The sequence below is a fragment of the Diadema setosum genome, chromosome 16, assembly GCF_964275005.1.
Source record: "Diadema setosum chromosome 16, eeDiaSeto1, whole genome shotgun sequence".
Classification (NCBI taxonomy): Eukaryota; Metazoa; Echinodermata; class Echinoidea; order Diadematoida; family Diadematidae; genus Diadema; species Diadema setosum.
The window spans coordinates 21,360,518-21,375,412 of NC_092700.1; the positions used below are offsets into that span (position 1 = coordinate 21,360,518).

Consider the following 14,895-nt stretch of genomic DNA (forward strand, 5'->3'; position numbering starts at 1 on the left):
ACCTAACATCCACTAATGAACCTGGAGACGGCTTCCCCATTGGAACGACCAATGTGACATACACTGCTACGGATACTGCTGGGAATTTGGTGACCTGTGTCTTTGCTGTCATCGTAATGGGTATGTGGTGCAGTGATAGCATTTTCAGAGTTTGTTATCACAAAATCTTATTAATAGCAGGGATAGTGGAAAAATATGAGCAGTTAGAGGTACCCTTGTCCTCCCTTCTTTTGTTCTCCGAGTCTGCTAATAGAGATACTGGCTTAAAATCTGATTCAGTTCTTGTGAGCTTGATACCAATTTCTCATTCTTGATTTAGATTTTAGGAGACATGTAATACCTATACTATCTTTTTTTCATTCCTTTTCTTCTTATGTGTGTCTGCTACATGTGGTAAAAACCCTTTTAAACTTCACAAGAACTGCAAATAGAAAGATGTCACAGAGTATTTTGCTACAAGTATAACTGAATCCTCTTTAGTCTGCAGTAAATGGACGGATATTCCTGTTGCTGAATGATGTTATCACACACCGGCAGCAGCACTAAAAGACTCATATGGAATATTTCTTTTTAAAAGGTTTTGCAGATTTTGGTGGACATGAAATGGTATAAACTTTGTATCTGACAATGGTAGCAGGGACAGCCAGCCATTCTTTTTATGGGTCGTTTGTAGCCAAGTGATGATATTTGCTCTGGTTTATTACCAATAATAGAATCTCACCCATGACCTTAGTGTGTCTGATAAACCCATTTATAAAATTTGCAAAGTCGGGCACAGGAGTGCTTCTGAAGTGCTTCAAATTATGCCCCATTGGGTTTGTTCATACCGAGAGTCACTTCCTGCCAAGACCACCCACAAAGTGGGTGAGAGGGGCGTAATTATCATGGTAACCTGCACAAGTGTGCAGATTTCAAATACATACTGAAGTATACTGTATGCCCAGCATGTGTGGCATACCGTATCTGGAGTGCTTTAAACGTTGGCACTTCAGGAGCAGTCCTGATCCCAGCCTCGGAGAGGACATACCTTTTGAGCACTTTGGGATCAGATTGTCTGTTTTCTTATAGAATTTGAAGCACTTTAGTACCACTCCACTAGCACTCTAAATGCCCTGTAGATTTGGAGTGTGAGCCAATTTGTTTGTACATCATGTGTCATAAAACTGTGCTCTTTCCCTGCAAACAGACAATGAAAACCCTGTGATTACTGGCTGTCCAAGTGACATCAATGCCACCACTGACACTGGAAATGCCACTGCCCGGGTCTCATGGTCAGAGCCTTCGGCCACCGACAACTCGGGCTCACAGACTCTGACTCCAGACTTCGGTAGTGGCAGCGCCTTCCCAATCGGTAACACGATAGTCACCTACACATCCACAGATTCTTCTGGAAACACAGACACTTGCACCTTTGTAATCTCTGTAACAGGTGAGGTTTGCTTACACATGATACTGCTCAAGCTGGGCCCTTGTTGGGGTGGCATGACTGACTTGTTCAAAGAAAAATCTTAATGTCAGCATTATTTTTTCTTTTGTTCTTCTGGAAGTACCTTTTTTGCTGGTTATTTATAATATTCTTTTGGAAAAGATGCAGGCAGATACTGCAGAGCACAAAACTTTTGTGAGTCTTTTGCATGAATGAAGCAACTTGCCTATCAAGCTCCGCAACAGGAAGTGGTTATTTAATATCTCTCAATATGAAGGCAACTCTTACGATACTTGTGACTTTGATTGAAATACATTTCCTTGTTCTGATAAAAAGAAGGCTGAAGCTGTGTCGCTTTGCATTGAAATATACACACTTGTATGTTACCAGGAGTGTGTTTCATAAAGCTGTTCGTAAAGTTACGAACAACTTACAAGCGACTGATGATCAGTTCTTATGCTGAATTATGGAAATTCTGACAACTATAGCACATCAGAACTGATCACCAGTCCGTAACTTTACGAACAGCTCTATGAAACAGGGCCCAGATATATGTTTATTTAAATCTGTTCCTGTGTTGTGCCCTAGTAGTGATTAATAGTTAGGTGAAGTATATCCAATGAGTTATCATCCTTTTTGTCTCGCCCACCGGAGGTGAAGGCGAGACTAAGGGATCCAAATATCGTCCGTCCATCGTCCGTCCATCGTCCGTCCATTGTTCGTCACAAATGTTAAAGTTTACCTGCAAGACTCTCTTATGATGCATAACTTGGCAACTGTTACAGCAATGGCAGCCAAACTTGGGTGATAGAAGCACTAGGGGTATCTTCATGTTATGGTGTTGTCGGAGGTCATGTGATGATTTCAAAGGTCATTTGAGGTCATATATTAAAGAGTATGTGCAAGACTCTCTTTTCTATGTTAAAGTTTACCTGCAAGACTCTCTTTTGACAAATAACTTCACATATTAAAGTTGCTTGGATTACAACCTCACTTGGGTCATAGATGCACTGGGGGTACCTTCATGTTATGGTGCCGTTGGAGGTCACAAGATAAAGTCAAAGGTCATTTGAGGTCATCTGTACGTTAAAGTTTACTTGCAAGACTCTCTTATCACACGTAACTCGACACATGTTGCTACAATGGCAATCAAACTTGGGTGATGGATGTACTGGGGGTACCTTCATGTTATGGTGCCGTAAGAGGTCACATGATAAGGTCAAAGGTCATTTGAGGTCATACGTTAAAGTTTACTTGCAAGACTCTCTTATCACACATAACTCAGCACATGTTGCTACAATGGCAATCAAACTTGGGTGATGGTAGATGTCTCTTGGGAAGTTGAAGGTAACCACAAGGTCAAAGGTCACAGACGGGTCAACGAACTTTTAGGGCCCAATGTTAAATGTTTAGGGCGCATTTCGTTTATGGCTCATAACGTTTGATCCCTTTGTCCGTTTGTGACCAAACTTGGATGGAAGATGTCTCTTGGGGAGGTGAAGGTCGTCACAAGGTCAAAGGTGACAGACAGGGGTCAACAAACTTTTAGGGCCCAATGTTATGTTTTTAGGGTGTGTTTTGATTGTGGCTCATAACTTTTGATCCCTATGTCCGTTTGTGACCAAACTTGGATGGTACATGTCCCTTGGGGAGTTAAAGGTCATCACAAGGTCAAAGGTCACAGAAAGGGGTCAACAAATTTTTAGGGCCCAATGTTATGTTTTTATTGCACGTTTCGATTATGGCTCATTACTTTTGATCCTTTTTCCGTTTGTGACCAGACTTGGATGGTAAATGTCCCTTGGGGTGTTGAAGGTCACCATAGGGTCAAAGTTCATAAGCAGGTCAATTAACTTCTGGGAGTTATAAAAAAATATTAATTCCTTGTACGCGAATGGGCGAGACACAATTTGGCACTTGCCTTGGTTTTTTTTTTTGTGCAACAGATGATGAGAACCCTGTCTTTGCAAGCTGCCCTGGGGACATCCTTACAAACACCACCGCTGGACTGCTTGTAGCAGAAGTGACATGGACTGTCCCCAATGCCACAGACAACTCAGGACCAGTAACAGTGAATCAGACTGCTGGACTTTCTCCCGGAAGTAACTTCACTGTTGGTTCTACACTGGTGACTTACACTGTCACTGATCCCTCAGGGAACAGCGCCTCCTGTTCTTTCTATGTCAATGTTACCGGTGAGTTACCTGTATGAAAGAAGCTACATGTACACGTAGAGTTCATCTATGCAGTACAAGTGTGGATAAAAATGATACAAACAGAATATCCTCATGTATCAGACTTTCCATGAAAGTGCTTCCTGATTTCTTTTTTCTATGTTAGTGTATACTTGACACAAGTAAGTTTCCTGGTAGTTTGATGAGCCTATTTAACCCTTTGAAGACTAGTCCCAAGTATACTCAGTAAAGTGTCTATAGATGTGAAGCATTTGTGACCCGCTACAACAAAAAGGTCCTAAAGTCGCGCACGGTCGAAGCCGTGAAAACCGAGTTTATCATAATTGGTCAAAACTTACTATTTTCTGATTTTGACATATTATTGGAGTCTGACATGTCTTCTATCATCTGTCGAAATTTTGAAGCAAAATGATGAAAGGAAAGACCAAAAAATAGCATTTTTCTGGGCCATGTTTTTGGCGTTTTAACCAAACAAAAACCGGTTCGAAAATTTGGATGGAGCGCCACAGATAGGCTCCGCCCCTAACAACGACCGGAGTGATCTCATTGGTCAGTTTGCTGCTTGCCGCTAACCGAAGCGTGAAGCTCGCACACTGCCAAGTCGACTGGTACGTGCGGGCGGGGTGCGCTATGCCCAGCCGCTTCTCCTGGCATCCTGGCCACTGATTGGTCGGTGAGGAGACCGCCGACGCTGTGCTTGAATGAGCATTTCGGGGGTTGCTAGGGTTTACCTTCTATTGTCCGGAGGTGAAAACTGACTTGCGTGTACCTTGATCGCGATTGCGTCGCAAGGAAAACTTTTAGGGCGCTTTTCTCGAAACAGTGATTTCCCATACGTCTCGACATGCTCCCTTTTAAACATCGATATCTCTGCAGCCGATTATTTTCATAAGATGTGTTATATATCAATTTAAAGCAGAACGATTAGGGAATTTTGTCACGCAATTTTTAAATAATCGACCTCACCCGACTTTAGGATCATTTTGTTGTAGCGGGTCACATTTTTTATAGCAAAATTATTACATCCCCATTGGGTTAGTAGTATTCAAGTAAGTAGAAGTCCCACCTAAGCCAACTGGTGTCCAACAATGAACCTTGCATTTGATCCTTTGACAAATACAAAGCACTTCCCAAAACCCATCTGTCTGTATTGTCCATTAGAATTCTAATTTTGAGTAGTGCATGAAGCAAATGAAGCATTATCCACATTCAAGCACTGTCCACTTAATCCATTTTTTGGGGTATTTCATGTTGTTATGCCTAATGCATCAGTCCTCAGAGGAGTGGATGTGGAATTCTGCCTCGAAGGCATCTGCATTGGGAATGTTCACACAGGCTAAATTCTCAAAGGTACTCTAAATCACATCCACAGTTCAGATTTAGTCTGTAGACCAAAACAAGTGCAAGATGGGTATACAATGTAGTTTGCACATGGTAATGTCAGCTTGCTTCAATGCTGTATACGCCATATATTTAGCGAGTCTAAATTTTGGCGAATTGGAACTTCCCAACGATTTCGCAAGTAGTTACATTCGTGATCGTGGAGTCGTGTACCGAATGCAAAAATGTATACACGTACATGTATGTCACATTCATAGCATGATCAGAGTCAATATTTTTGCGTGTCTTTAATTTCATGAAAAGCACTTGACTGGCGAAATTCGTGAAAAGCATCTGACTGGCGAAATTTGCGAAAATAAAAACCTTGCAAAATATATGTCATATACAGTTTTTGAAAAATCTGTTGCTGTACGTGATACATGTACATTGTATATTATGTACAGGCTGTATGTCTACATCTGTGATTTTCAACCTTTTTCCACCCAATGCCCACTTTTGCTCCTACTATTGTTTGTTTGTTTGTTTGTGAAGCCCAGTTAGACAAGATATTAGTGTCTTTTTATTTTATTTTAGCTGACTTTGTGGCCCATTGGCTGAGAAGCACAGGTCTGCATGTGTACACAATCAAAATTTGCATATTAAGAGCTACATTTTGTAGCATTAAACTACATTTGTGGTTTTCATCCAGTGAGGCATTCTAAAAATTGAGTCAGGCTGCATCTGTGGGATTTTTATATTGGTACTGCATAGATCTGAATAAAGATGCAAATTGTACTTTGAATGCATACTGTATACGCTGAGTATTTTGTGAGGTTTTTATTCTTTGTGAATTTCGGGAGTCACATGGTATTCGCGAAATTAAAGACACTCGAAAATATTGACTCAATGTGCATGAGACGTATGCATGTACTCTTCTCCATTCAGTACACGACTCCATGATGGCGAATTCAATCACTCGCGAAATTGTCGGGAATTCCCAATTCGCGAAAAGTTAGACTCACGAAATATATGGCGTATACAGTATTTCATCTTTTGAATGGTAGTCATTGTAAGGTCAATCTCTGGTGTATCTGTAGTAAAAAGAAGAAAGATACAAACAAACATGGCAATGACAACTGATTAACAATAGTTCCAATCCCACCTGAGTATGTACATGTGCAACGTATGCCTATGACTTTTATCATGGCTATTACTCAAATGCTGAATAGTTGATGTTTATGATGGCCAGTACAATGTACATCACTCAGCTGCAATAACCATTGTCAGTGTCATTGTCAATGTACATCAATCAGCTGCAATAAAAATGACTCAACACAAGAATCATCAATTTTAATAAGCATGTTCCCATGGATATTTTCTAGTAAGGGTACATGCTAGGTATAAGGGCTGGTTGTTCTTGATAATCTTTTCTTCATACTTGATAATCTTCATATACATGTATATCAATATCCTTTTGTCATATTTTAGATGGCTAGTTTGGGATCACTGTTCCTGGTGCTTAAACAAAAATGAAAAGTTTCCCATGAGCAGAGTATGCTTTGGCTTGGTATTCATTGGAATGAGCTGCACCCACAAGGGAAAGTGACAAGAAAGCAAGCATGTGTTATGGATGTAACATCATTGAATCTGTGGTATTACTGTAATTAAAAAACAAAACAAAGCAAACAACAATTACAACAAACCAACAATCAAACATTAGGCCTAATCTTAAGATTAGCATGGAGCCTGTGTTTTATATATATATGCCATTTCAGTATGCAGTAATTGACAGTAAGTAAAAAAAAACCCCAAAAACTAATTTTCTCCCCCAATTTTCTGACACAGATGCAGAGAATCCCATGTTCACATTTTGTCCGAGCGACCAGACCGTTGGGACTGACTTCAGGTTAAACTCAACCACAGTCAACTGGACTGAGCCAGTGGTCAGTGACAATGATGTGTATACTGTCAGTTCCGACTACTCATCTGGTTCAGTCTTCTATGTTGGATCCACGCTGGTGACCTACATGGCTGTTGACTCTTCTAGCAACACTGAAACATGCTCCTTCACAATCACCGTGGAGGGTAAGTTGAAAACAATACAGGTTAGGAGAAATGACAAATTTGAAGTTGCGTGTATTGAACAAAAATGTATCATTTTGTATTGTACCTTGCTGTAATATGAAATACATTCTTTGATAACTTGTGCTTGTTTCTTACAGACCAAGAGGCCCCATACTTTAATGGCACCTGCCCATCTTCCAGAAGTGCCCAGACAGCAAGAGTACAAAATTATCGAACTCGTACATGGCCAGCGCCTACAGTATTAGACAATGTGGATGAGTCTCAAGACATCAATATCACTTCATCTCATTCTTCCGGTGACCAGTTCTACGTGGGAACGACAACTGTTTTTATCAATGCCACTGACCAGGCAGGCAATGTGGCTGTGTGTAGCTTCACAATAACAATTAGAGGTAAGATATGCCTTGTTTTCTTTTCCCTTTTTCCATTTTTTGTATGACCTCTATTGTGAATGAATGGCCTTGAAGAGTGTATTCACTGAGAAAAAAATAAATGCTCCAAATCTGATATATAATGATTGTTTAAAATCCACAGTCTCCTCTCTCATGATGTATTTGACATTGCTTGTGTGAAGAATATGGTTCCCATTTAAGTTAACATTTTGAAATGAATTGCTTTGAGGTAGAAGATCATGAATATTGTGATGTTGTTGGCAGATCTAACTGAACCAGTAGTGAGTGGTTGTCCATCCAACATCACCGTCATGACTGATGCTGGCCAGTCGTATGCCACAGTCAACTGGACTGAGCCTGTCTTCACTGATGCTGTTGATGGTGTGGTCAACTCTACATCAACACACTCACCCCTTGACCAGTTCAACATTGGGTCTACAAATGTCACCTATTCAGCTAGTGATGATGCTGGAAACACAGCTACATGTGTCATCACAGTGATTGTTTACGGTTAGTACTTTTCACATAAATCCTTTGGTGATAAGCAATCACAAAGGATGCGATAGATCTTTGTTTGTAGGCAATTACAGGCCTGACAGCTGTTAGTCCCCTCCAGAGTACTCACAATTTCAGATATGGTCAGTTTTACAGTAAAGGGTGTAACTTTGATGTGGCAAGGGTCAAAAATTAAAGTTGTGTTTCCATTTTTATCTTTGCCTTTATTTTATACAGGAATGTCTATATTTTCAATATTTTGTCATTCCAGAGCTTAATTCGTAGGCTAAATATGAAAAATGAAGTGACTATTATGGAATTTTAGATAAATTTAGGTAAAAACAACAAGAATGTTTTGGTCACCCACAGCAACCAAATGAAGATAAATGGTGGAGGTAATGCAACTTTTCATTTGCTGTGAACATATATTTGAGATATCAAAACACTTTTCCCCCAACAGATATTCGCTCTTGCAATTATTTGGATGTGAACTTCAAATTTCAAGGTAAAAATGGTACCTGACAAACTATTTTTAAGTTAAAAGAATGTTCTAGAAGCAAGAGCCACTCTAAACATAGCCCTAAATTATCTCTTGGTAACAAACATTTATCAACCCAAATCCCAAAGAAATTTGATTATTTTTGACAAAGTTGAAATTTTCAGACTTGTGAGTTTCGGAGGCTTCAGTTAACAAACTAGTGTGTTTCGGAGGCTTCAAAACTGCTAACACAAAGTTCTAGTCCTGTATTCACTTAAAATAATAAAACTACAGTAAGCAACTATCACTACATGCTAGAATAAGAACAAGGCATCAATAAAATGTGAATAACAGTATACAGATGTACATTTTATGGCAGTGCATAATGTTTACCCTTCATACAAAATGTACTTATTATTACAAGGAAATTGGCTTCCACAAAAGTGAATAACAAACCGTGTACACTTTGAGCAATGCTCAGTTCGAATTTATGACATTACATGAGGCAATATGATTCTAAAGGAAACTGCAGGTTTAGCAATAAAAGTACACTGATTAGGAACATCTTTTTTTTTTGCGGCTTAAAGTTAGCAGCAACGCATGTTTCGGAGGCTTCATCACGACTGTTAACATGCAAAAATGGTCCATTTTAAGGTGATATGAAGTACATTAATGCAGCAGATTGTTTCCAAATAACTAACAATGTTGTAACATGTAAAATAGTATTTATTTGTATGCAGAAAAAAGACTTTCCAACATATATGTTAAGAGACAAAGAAAAATATTTTAAATCTTTATGCTCAGTTGTATACATACACTGTATTTGCATATCCATGACTTTGGCAATGCAGAACATGATTAGGCTACTCACATGAACAGCTGTATGCATTTGTCAAACTTTTCATCATAATGCAGTAAGAATTACTTTCAATGAGTTAGAACTGTAGCTATAGACTTAATGCAAAGATTATGTTTGCTTGTTTTATAAGTGCAGTTTGTGGGATGTATATTGATATAAACCACCCATCATAATTGTTTTATATACATATGTACACAGTGTATGTGAAATCAATTTCAACTGTTGATGAGAAAGGGATAGAAAATAGACTATGTGATGGCATGACGGTTAGATTACAACATAGCATTGTAAAATATAGAAAGGGGAAAAAAGGTTTAACATTCTTTTTCATATGACCATGCCTGATATCCCCTACTATAGCTATCAAATGCAGTGATCATGGTCATAGAACAGCAATCTTAAACACCAATCAGCCATTCCATGTAAGGGTCATCATCAAACTGTCATCATCAAAATGGAGTTGGAATAATCAATATATTGGTGATATTATCATGGAGCTCAATAGAAATTGAAATGGTCAAGATCCCAGTCATCTTTTTGAATCGCCTGTTGAAAAGATAAATATACATACCCTACCCATGACTGTGTACGAATTTGAATTTAAAAAAAAAAAATGTTGACCAAATGTATAGTTCCCTATAATATATGATAGTTAGAATTTTACTTTCTTTTTCTGTGGTATACAAGTCACCCCTGTTTCATATCATTTTATTTTTCTTTTTTTTTAATTCTTCAAAGGCTTTTTTTTTTATAGTTATTTTATAAAATTCCAGTTTGTGTGACTCCTGTGACAGCTAGGAGGCCTGTTTTTGAAGGTACGCATTGAGAAATTGCTAACAGAACTTTTACTGTTTCTAAAAATGACAACCTTTTTAGCAAAAAATTAAAAAGCAGCAAATGTGTTTAAATATCTAAGTTTTTTAGAAACCCACAAGTTTGTTTTAAATAGTATATAAACCCACAGACTACAGTTTAAACCTTTGAATTTCAAAATAGTTAGGGGCTTGTAACTTTTTCCAGAAAAGCCAGGACTAAACAGATTATAAAGATTTCAATCATTTCAATATTGTTCTTCATGAACATAACTTCTCCAGTCACCCACCCATGTAAACTACATGTACCCCATGGCAACAGGCTATTTATAAGTAGAGGTCTAGATGTCATTTATAAACAATCCTATCCCAACCATTACTGTCCATTTACTGCACTGAGAACTACATCCGCAAACATGTCATAGAGTCTCACACATGTATGCGAAGAGATGTTTCGTAACACAAGTTACATTTTGTTTAATCAAAAATAGTCAAGTGGTCACTGCCAGCATGATAAAGTATGGAAAATAGGGTATAGTATCAAGATTGTGTTGCACCTTGCATGCCTCAGATCTGACATACAGATTGATATGAAAACCTGTCTGAATGAAGTAATCAAATGTCAAAATTCCAAAACAGTACCCTGTGATCCAAGTCACACCACAGAAATGATAATCTGCAAGATGTTAGCTATTTTCAAATCCAATCACAAATTTATTGATTAATTATTTTCCTCCAAATAAGTATTGGAAATGAAAGCCAAAGAACTGTTAAGAAATGGAAAGCTGAAAAAGTCAAGATTTTAGTATGGCAAAAACAAATGCCATGTGAGTAACAATGGAATGGATATGTCAATGGGTTATAAATGGACATGTAAAAGATTGTGTTTCGAAACTATTACACTCAGATGATAGTGAGTCGAAAGTGTAAAAATCCAAAAAGTATTTTCCACCATTTGCTCTGGATCATGCATAAAAGATACAACCTTAAATTCAAAAGTAATATATTTCTTAGTTAAGTGTATGCTTCCCTCTTGAATAACCATCTATTAAAGTCCTTGAATCTTCAGGACAGGAATAGTGTTCAGTTCTTTAAAAAAAAAAGAAAAAAGTGTATTTAACACTAAATAATCAAGTAATTGTTTGGTCTTCATTATCAAAGTCTAACCAATCAAAAGAGTGATACAAATATGGTCACAACACTTCAACTTCTCTCAAGAGTAAAAATGAGTTATCCAACTTAAGAACATTGATGTATCCACAACTACTTGCTTTGTTGCACTACTGTTGCATGATGTGGGCATGCACGCAAGCTGGAAGTCACTTTCATTACTCACAATATCTAGCCTGTTCCATTGTTTCAAAAGGAAACCTACAAAATAAATGCTTTTCATACATTTAAACAACTATCTACACCTTGCTTGAGGAATCATTAAGTCTCATTCAGTCCAAACAGTTATTTGATAGACTTAGAATTACAAAATTGTAATCAAAACATTCCATTTACATGCTGTTAACATAAAATGAAGCCTCCGAAACATCTGGAAAATTAATCTGGTATGCCTTATGTTTTTATGAAAATCATGTATGTTATGTAGAAAGTGATGGGTAAATTGTGTCTTTTTTAGTTGATATACACTGTTTAAACATATTTGTGGGGCAACATCCTCATCTGCTAATATTTTATTGCTGAATGAAAAGGTGAGTTATGTGTAACACGTCTGCACTGTTTAAGAAAAATAGGTAAATCGTATAGTAAATCTATATTGGTGAGTCAACAAAGCAGCCAGAAAACTGAATGTGATTAAATATCTTTAGATATGTCATAAGCGATCATTGGGTGGGTGAACAATAAATCTAATTTGATTTTGTCCAGAGAAAATCACAAAAATGCAGTGTTAACATCCTTTTGAAGCCTCCGAAACCACTTTTTCTCTATAAAGTGTATTAGCTCAAAAAATTATTGCAGTATCATAATGTTTTTATTATTTTTGTTGTCTGTCCATGTCTGTTGATGATTTCATGGCATAATTTGGGGCAGACACTCAAAGAATTTATCAGAAATGTCAAATTAGATGTTTTTGCTGTTTCGGAGGCTTCATGCGTCTCGGAGGCTTCACGTGTTAACGGAAAATTTGTATTGTCTCCTATTTTCAGAGAGTTTGGCGGATCTTAACTATTTTTGGTCTATTAGGTTAGGGCCCCATATCCTACATTTTGACATATAGATTAGGTCGCTTCTCTTATCTATATTCATATTATTTGACTAAACACTTTGTTTCGGAGGCTTCAAAACTGCTAACGGAAATTTCACTTGATGGAATAAAATTATCACAAAATTTCAAATAGCCCTAGAATCAAGTAAACTTTGATGTAAGTCTAAAGTTTAGCTGTACCTTACTATTTTCAGCATAAAAGAAAGTAACCAAAACACATCCACTGATCATTACTGTCCATCAAAGTTTGTAAACAATTGTTAACGGAAAATGAAGCCTCCGAAACCTCAAATTTGAAGTCATAGTATTCTAAAATAAAGGGCCAGATACAAACCAAACTAATTTGGTCATTTCAATTGACCATACAACTATGCTTTTAACATAAAAAATTAGATCTCTGCAGTTGCTGTAGAAAATTATTAACATTTCAAAAATGTTATATAAATTTCAATGCAACAAAATAGTCATTTTTAGGGTACATATGTGACTGTCAAAACAAAACGCATCAATACCTGGACCTGATTATGCTACCCAAGGTGGCTACTCATAAGGTGACTCACATGGGAAAAAATCTTTGAGATCTGTAAATCTATGTGTTCAGGGTGGGCCAAAAGGCTAAAAATTGAAAGTTACACCCTTTACCGTAAAACTGACCATATAGAACCTTGCCTAGGGCCGCAACTGCTGCAGGCAGGCGACTCAGACCATGTGTATCGTAATTGATAGTCTGTGATCTTTCCTCTAGTGGTTAATGGATAGAGTGTTCCTTTTGCAAAATAAAGCACTCTGCGTGATTTGTTGCTCTCCCATACGTTCTCATACAGATGTATTGCTTGCTTCTAACAAGCTGTTGAAAATTAGATGCATATTTGTTTTTATTTAGTTTAGGACAATTTATGATATGTATAGCAATAACTCTCTTTCTGACATCTTCCGTTCCATGTTCCTCAAAAAATCAGTCATTTTATGAATATCCAACTTGACGTTCTAATGAATATCACTTACCTCTTCTTTGTACGATTTTAGCCATGAACACAGTTGTTTATACTGGCCCAATTTATTGGAATTCCTTGCATCCCATTACCTAAAAATGCCCTTTCTATATGCTCATTCAAAAGGAAACTGATATTTTTTTCTATTGCAATCTTATAATTCTACTAAATTGAATTAACCAGCTGTTATGACCCATTATCTAAGAACCTACGTTACCACATATTTATTGCTACGTACATATGTATATTCTAGCTCCTATTATTATACTCATATAAGGCTACGATATTTCCGCGATTGATCCCTATTACCTTGCTCTTTCTTGCGTCACTTTTTTTTTCCTCTCTCTCTTGACATACTTCAGACAAGATTGCTGTCTCTGCTAAACGTTTTTGTCTGTTCTGTTTTCTTACTGTTATGTTACGTGGTTTTGTCTCATTTTGTCTTGTCTCATAGTCAACTCTCTGTTGTACTTTTACTCCTATTTCAGTCCCGTTTCATGTTTATTCGTGTGTATATAGTGTCTGTTTTTGTTGATCTGTCTTTCTAGTTGGCTTCTAGACTTTTTCTTTGCTTTCAAGCGATATTTTTCTTCTGGGGGGCCCACATCCTACAAGCTTTGTCTTTTTAGTGGGTACCTCCACATTTCGAGTTTTGTGTATTGTTTACTTACAATGTATTTCTAATAACTTGAGTTTCATGATATTGTATAATCATCTTAAGGTGGTACAATCATTGTACATTCTTTTCATCCTACATAGTTTTATGCAGCTGTCACTAAAAAAAAATAAGTGATGTCTATATGTTCTTGTCGAAAAATTAAATAAAAATTGAATTGAATTGAATAGAATTGAAGCTTCGGCAACTCCTCTTTTACTGTACCAGGTATTTTGTAGATGATTCTTTTGTGGGTACAGTGGACTCCAGTTATAACGAAGTCCTTGGGACTGGCAGTTTTCTTTCATTATATCACAATTTCATTATTACCATAAAAATAAACAGTAAAGAACAAAGAGTGGATCATTCGTTGGAACAGGAGTGCACTCTAGCAGACTTTCAGTCAGTCTAAGTGAGTATGTTCCAGTCTCCAGTGTTGGCTGAAAATGTGTAATGTTCATCTTGTTTTTAGACAATGAGAGTCCCAACATCACCGGCTGTCCCAGTGACCAGTCCTTAAACACAAGTGCTGGTAATGATACAGCAGTGGCAACGTGGACACCTCCCTCAGCAACAGACAACTCCAACACCTCTGTCACCTTGACAACGACTCACAACCCGGGTGACAGCTTCCCGATTGGAACCACCAATGTGACTTACACTGCTGGTGATTCAGATGGAAATAATGCCACTTGCGTCTTTACCATAACAGTGTCAGGTAAGACCACCTCTCAACTGTAGCTTCTCTGGGCAGAACTTTACTGTCTTAGTAATGCCAATAAAAACACATCAATGTCAGGTAAGACCACCTTAAGCTTTTCTAGGCAGAAATTCGTTACAGTCAAACCTGCCTTAGCGGCCACCTGTCTATAGCGGCCACTTGTCTATAGCGGCCATTGAAAAATCCCCCCAAGAGAAAAACCCTGTTAAAGACCCTATGTATTTATAAAAGCGCCCACCTGTCTAACGCG

The 14,895-nt window shown here is 37.6% G+C and overlaps 1 protein-coding gene across 1 annotated transcript in view; it reads left to right on the forward strand.

Annotated features, from left to right (window-relative positions):
* The first annotated feature begins 65 nt into the window (after positions 1-65).
* Positions 66-14,895, forward strand: part of LOC140239697 (uncharacterized) — a 119,652-nt gene continuing 104,822 nt past the window's right edge. Inside the window, exons 1-7 of the mRNA XM_072319520.1 lie at positions 66-120; positions 1,187-1,429; positions 3,373-3,621; positions 6,787-7,026; positions 7,164-7,418; positions 7,683-7,928; positions 14,397-14,642. Coding sequence (XP_072175621.1) covers positions 117-120; positions 1,187-1,429; positions 3,373-3,621; positions 6,787-7,026; positions 7,164-7,418; positions 7,683-7,928; positions 14,397-14,642 — 1,483 coding nt within the window. The 5' untranslated portion in view covers positions 66-116. The remainder of the gene's footprint in view (positions 121-1,186; positions 1,430-3,372; positions 3,622-6,786; positions 7,027-7,163; positions 7,419-7,682; positions 7,929-14,396; positions 14,643-14,895) is intronic.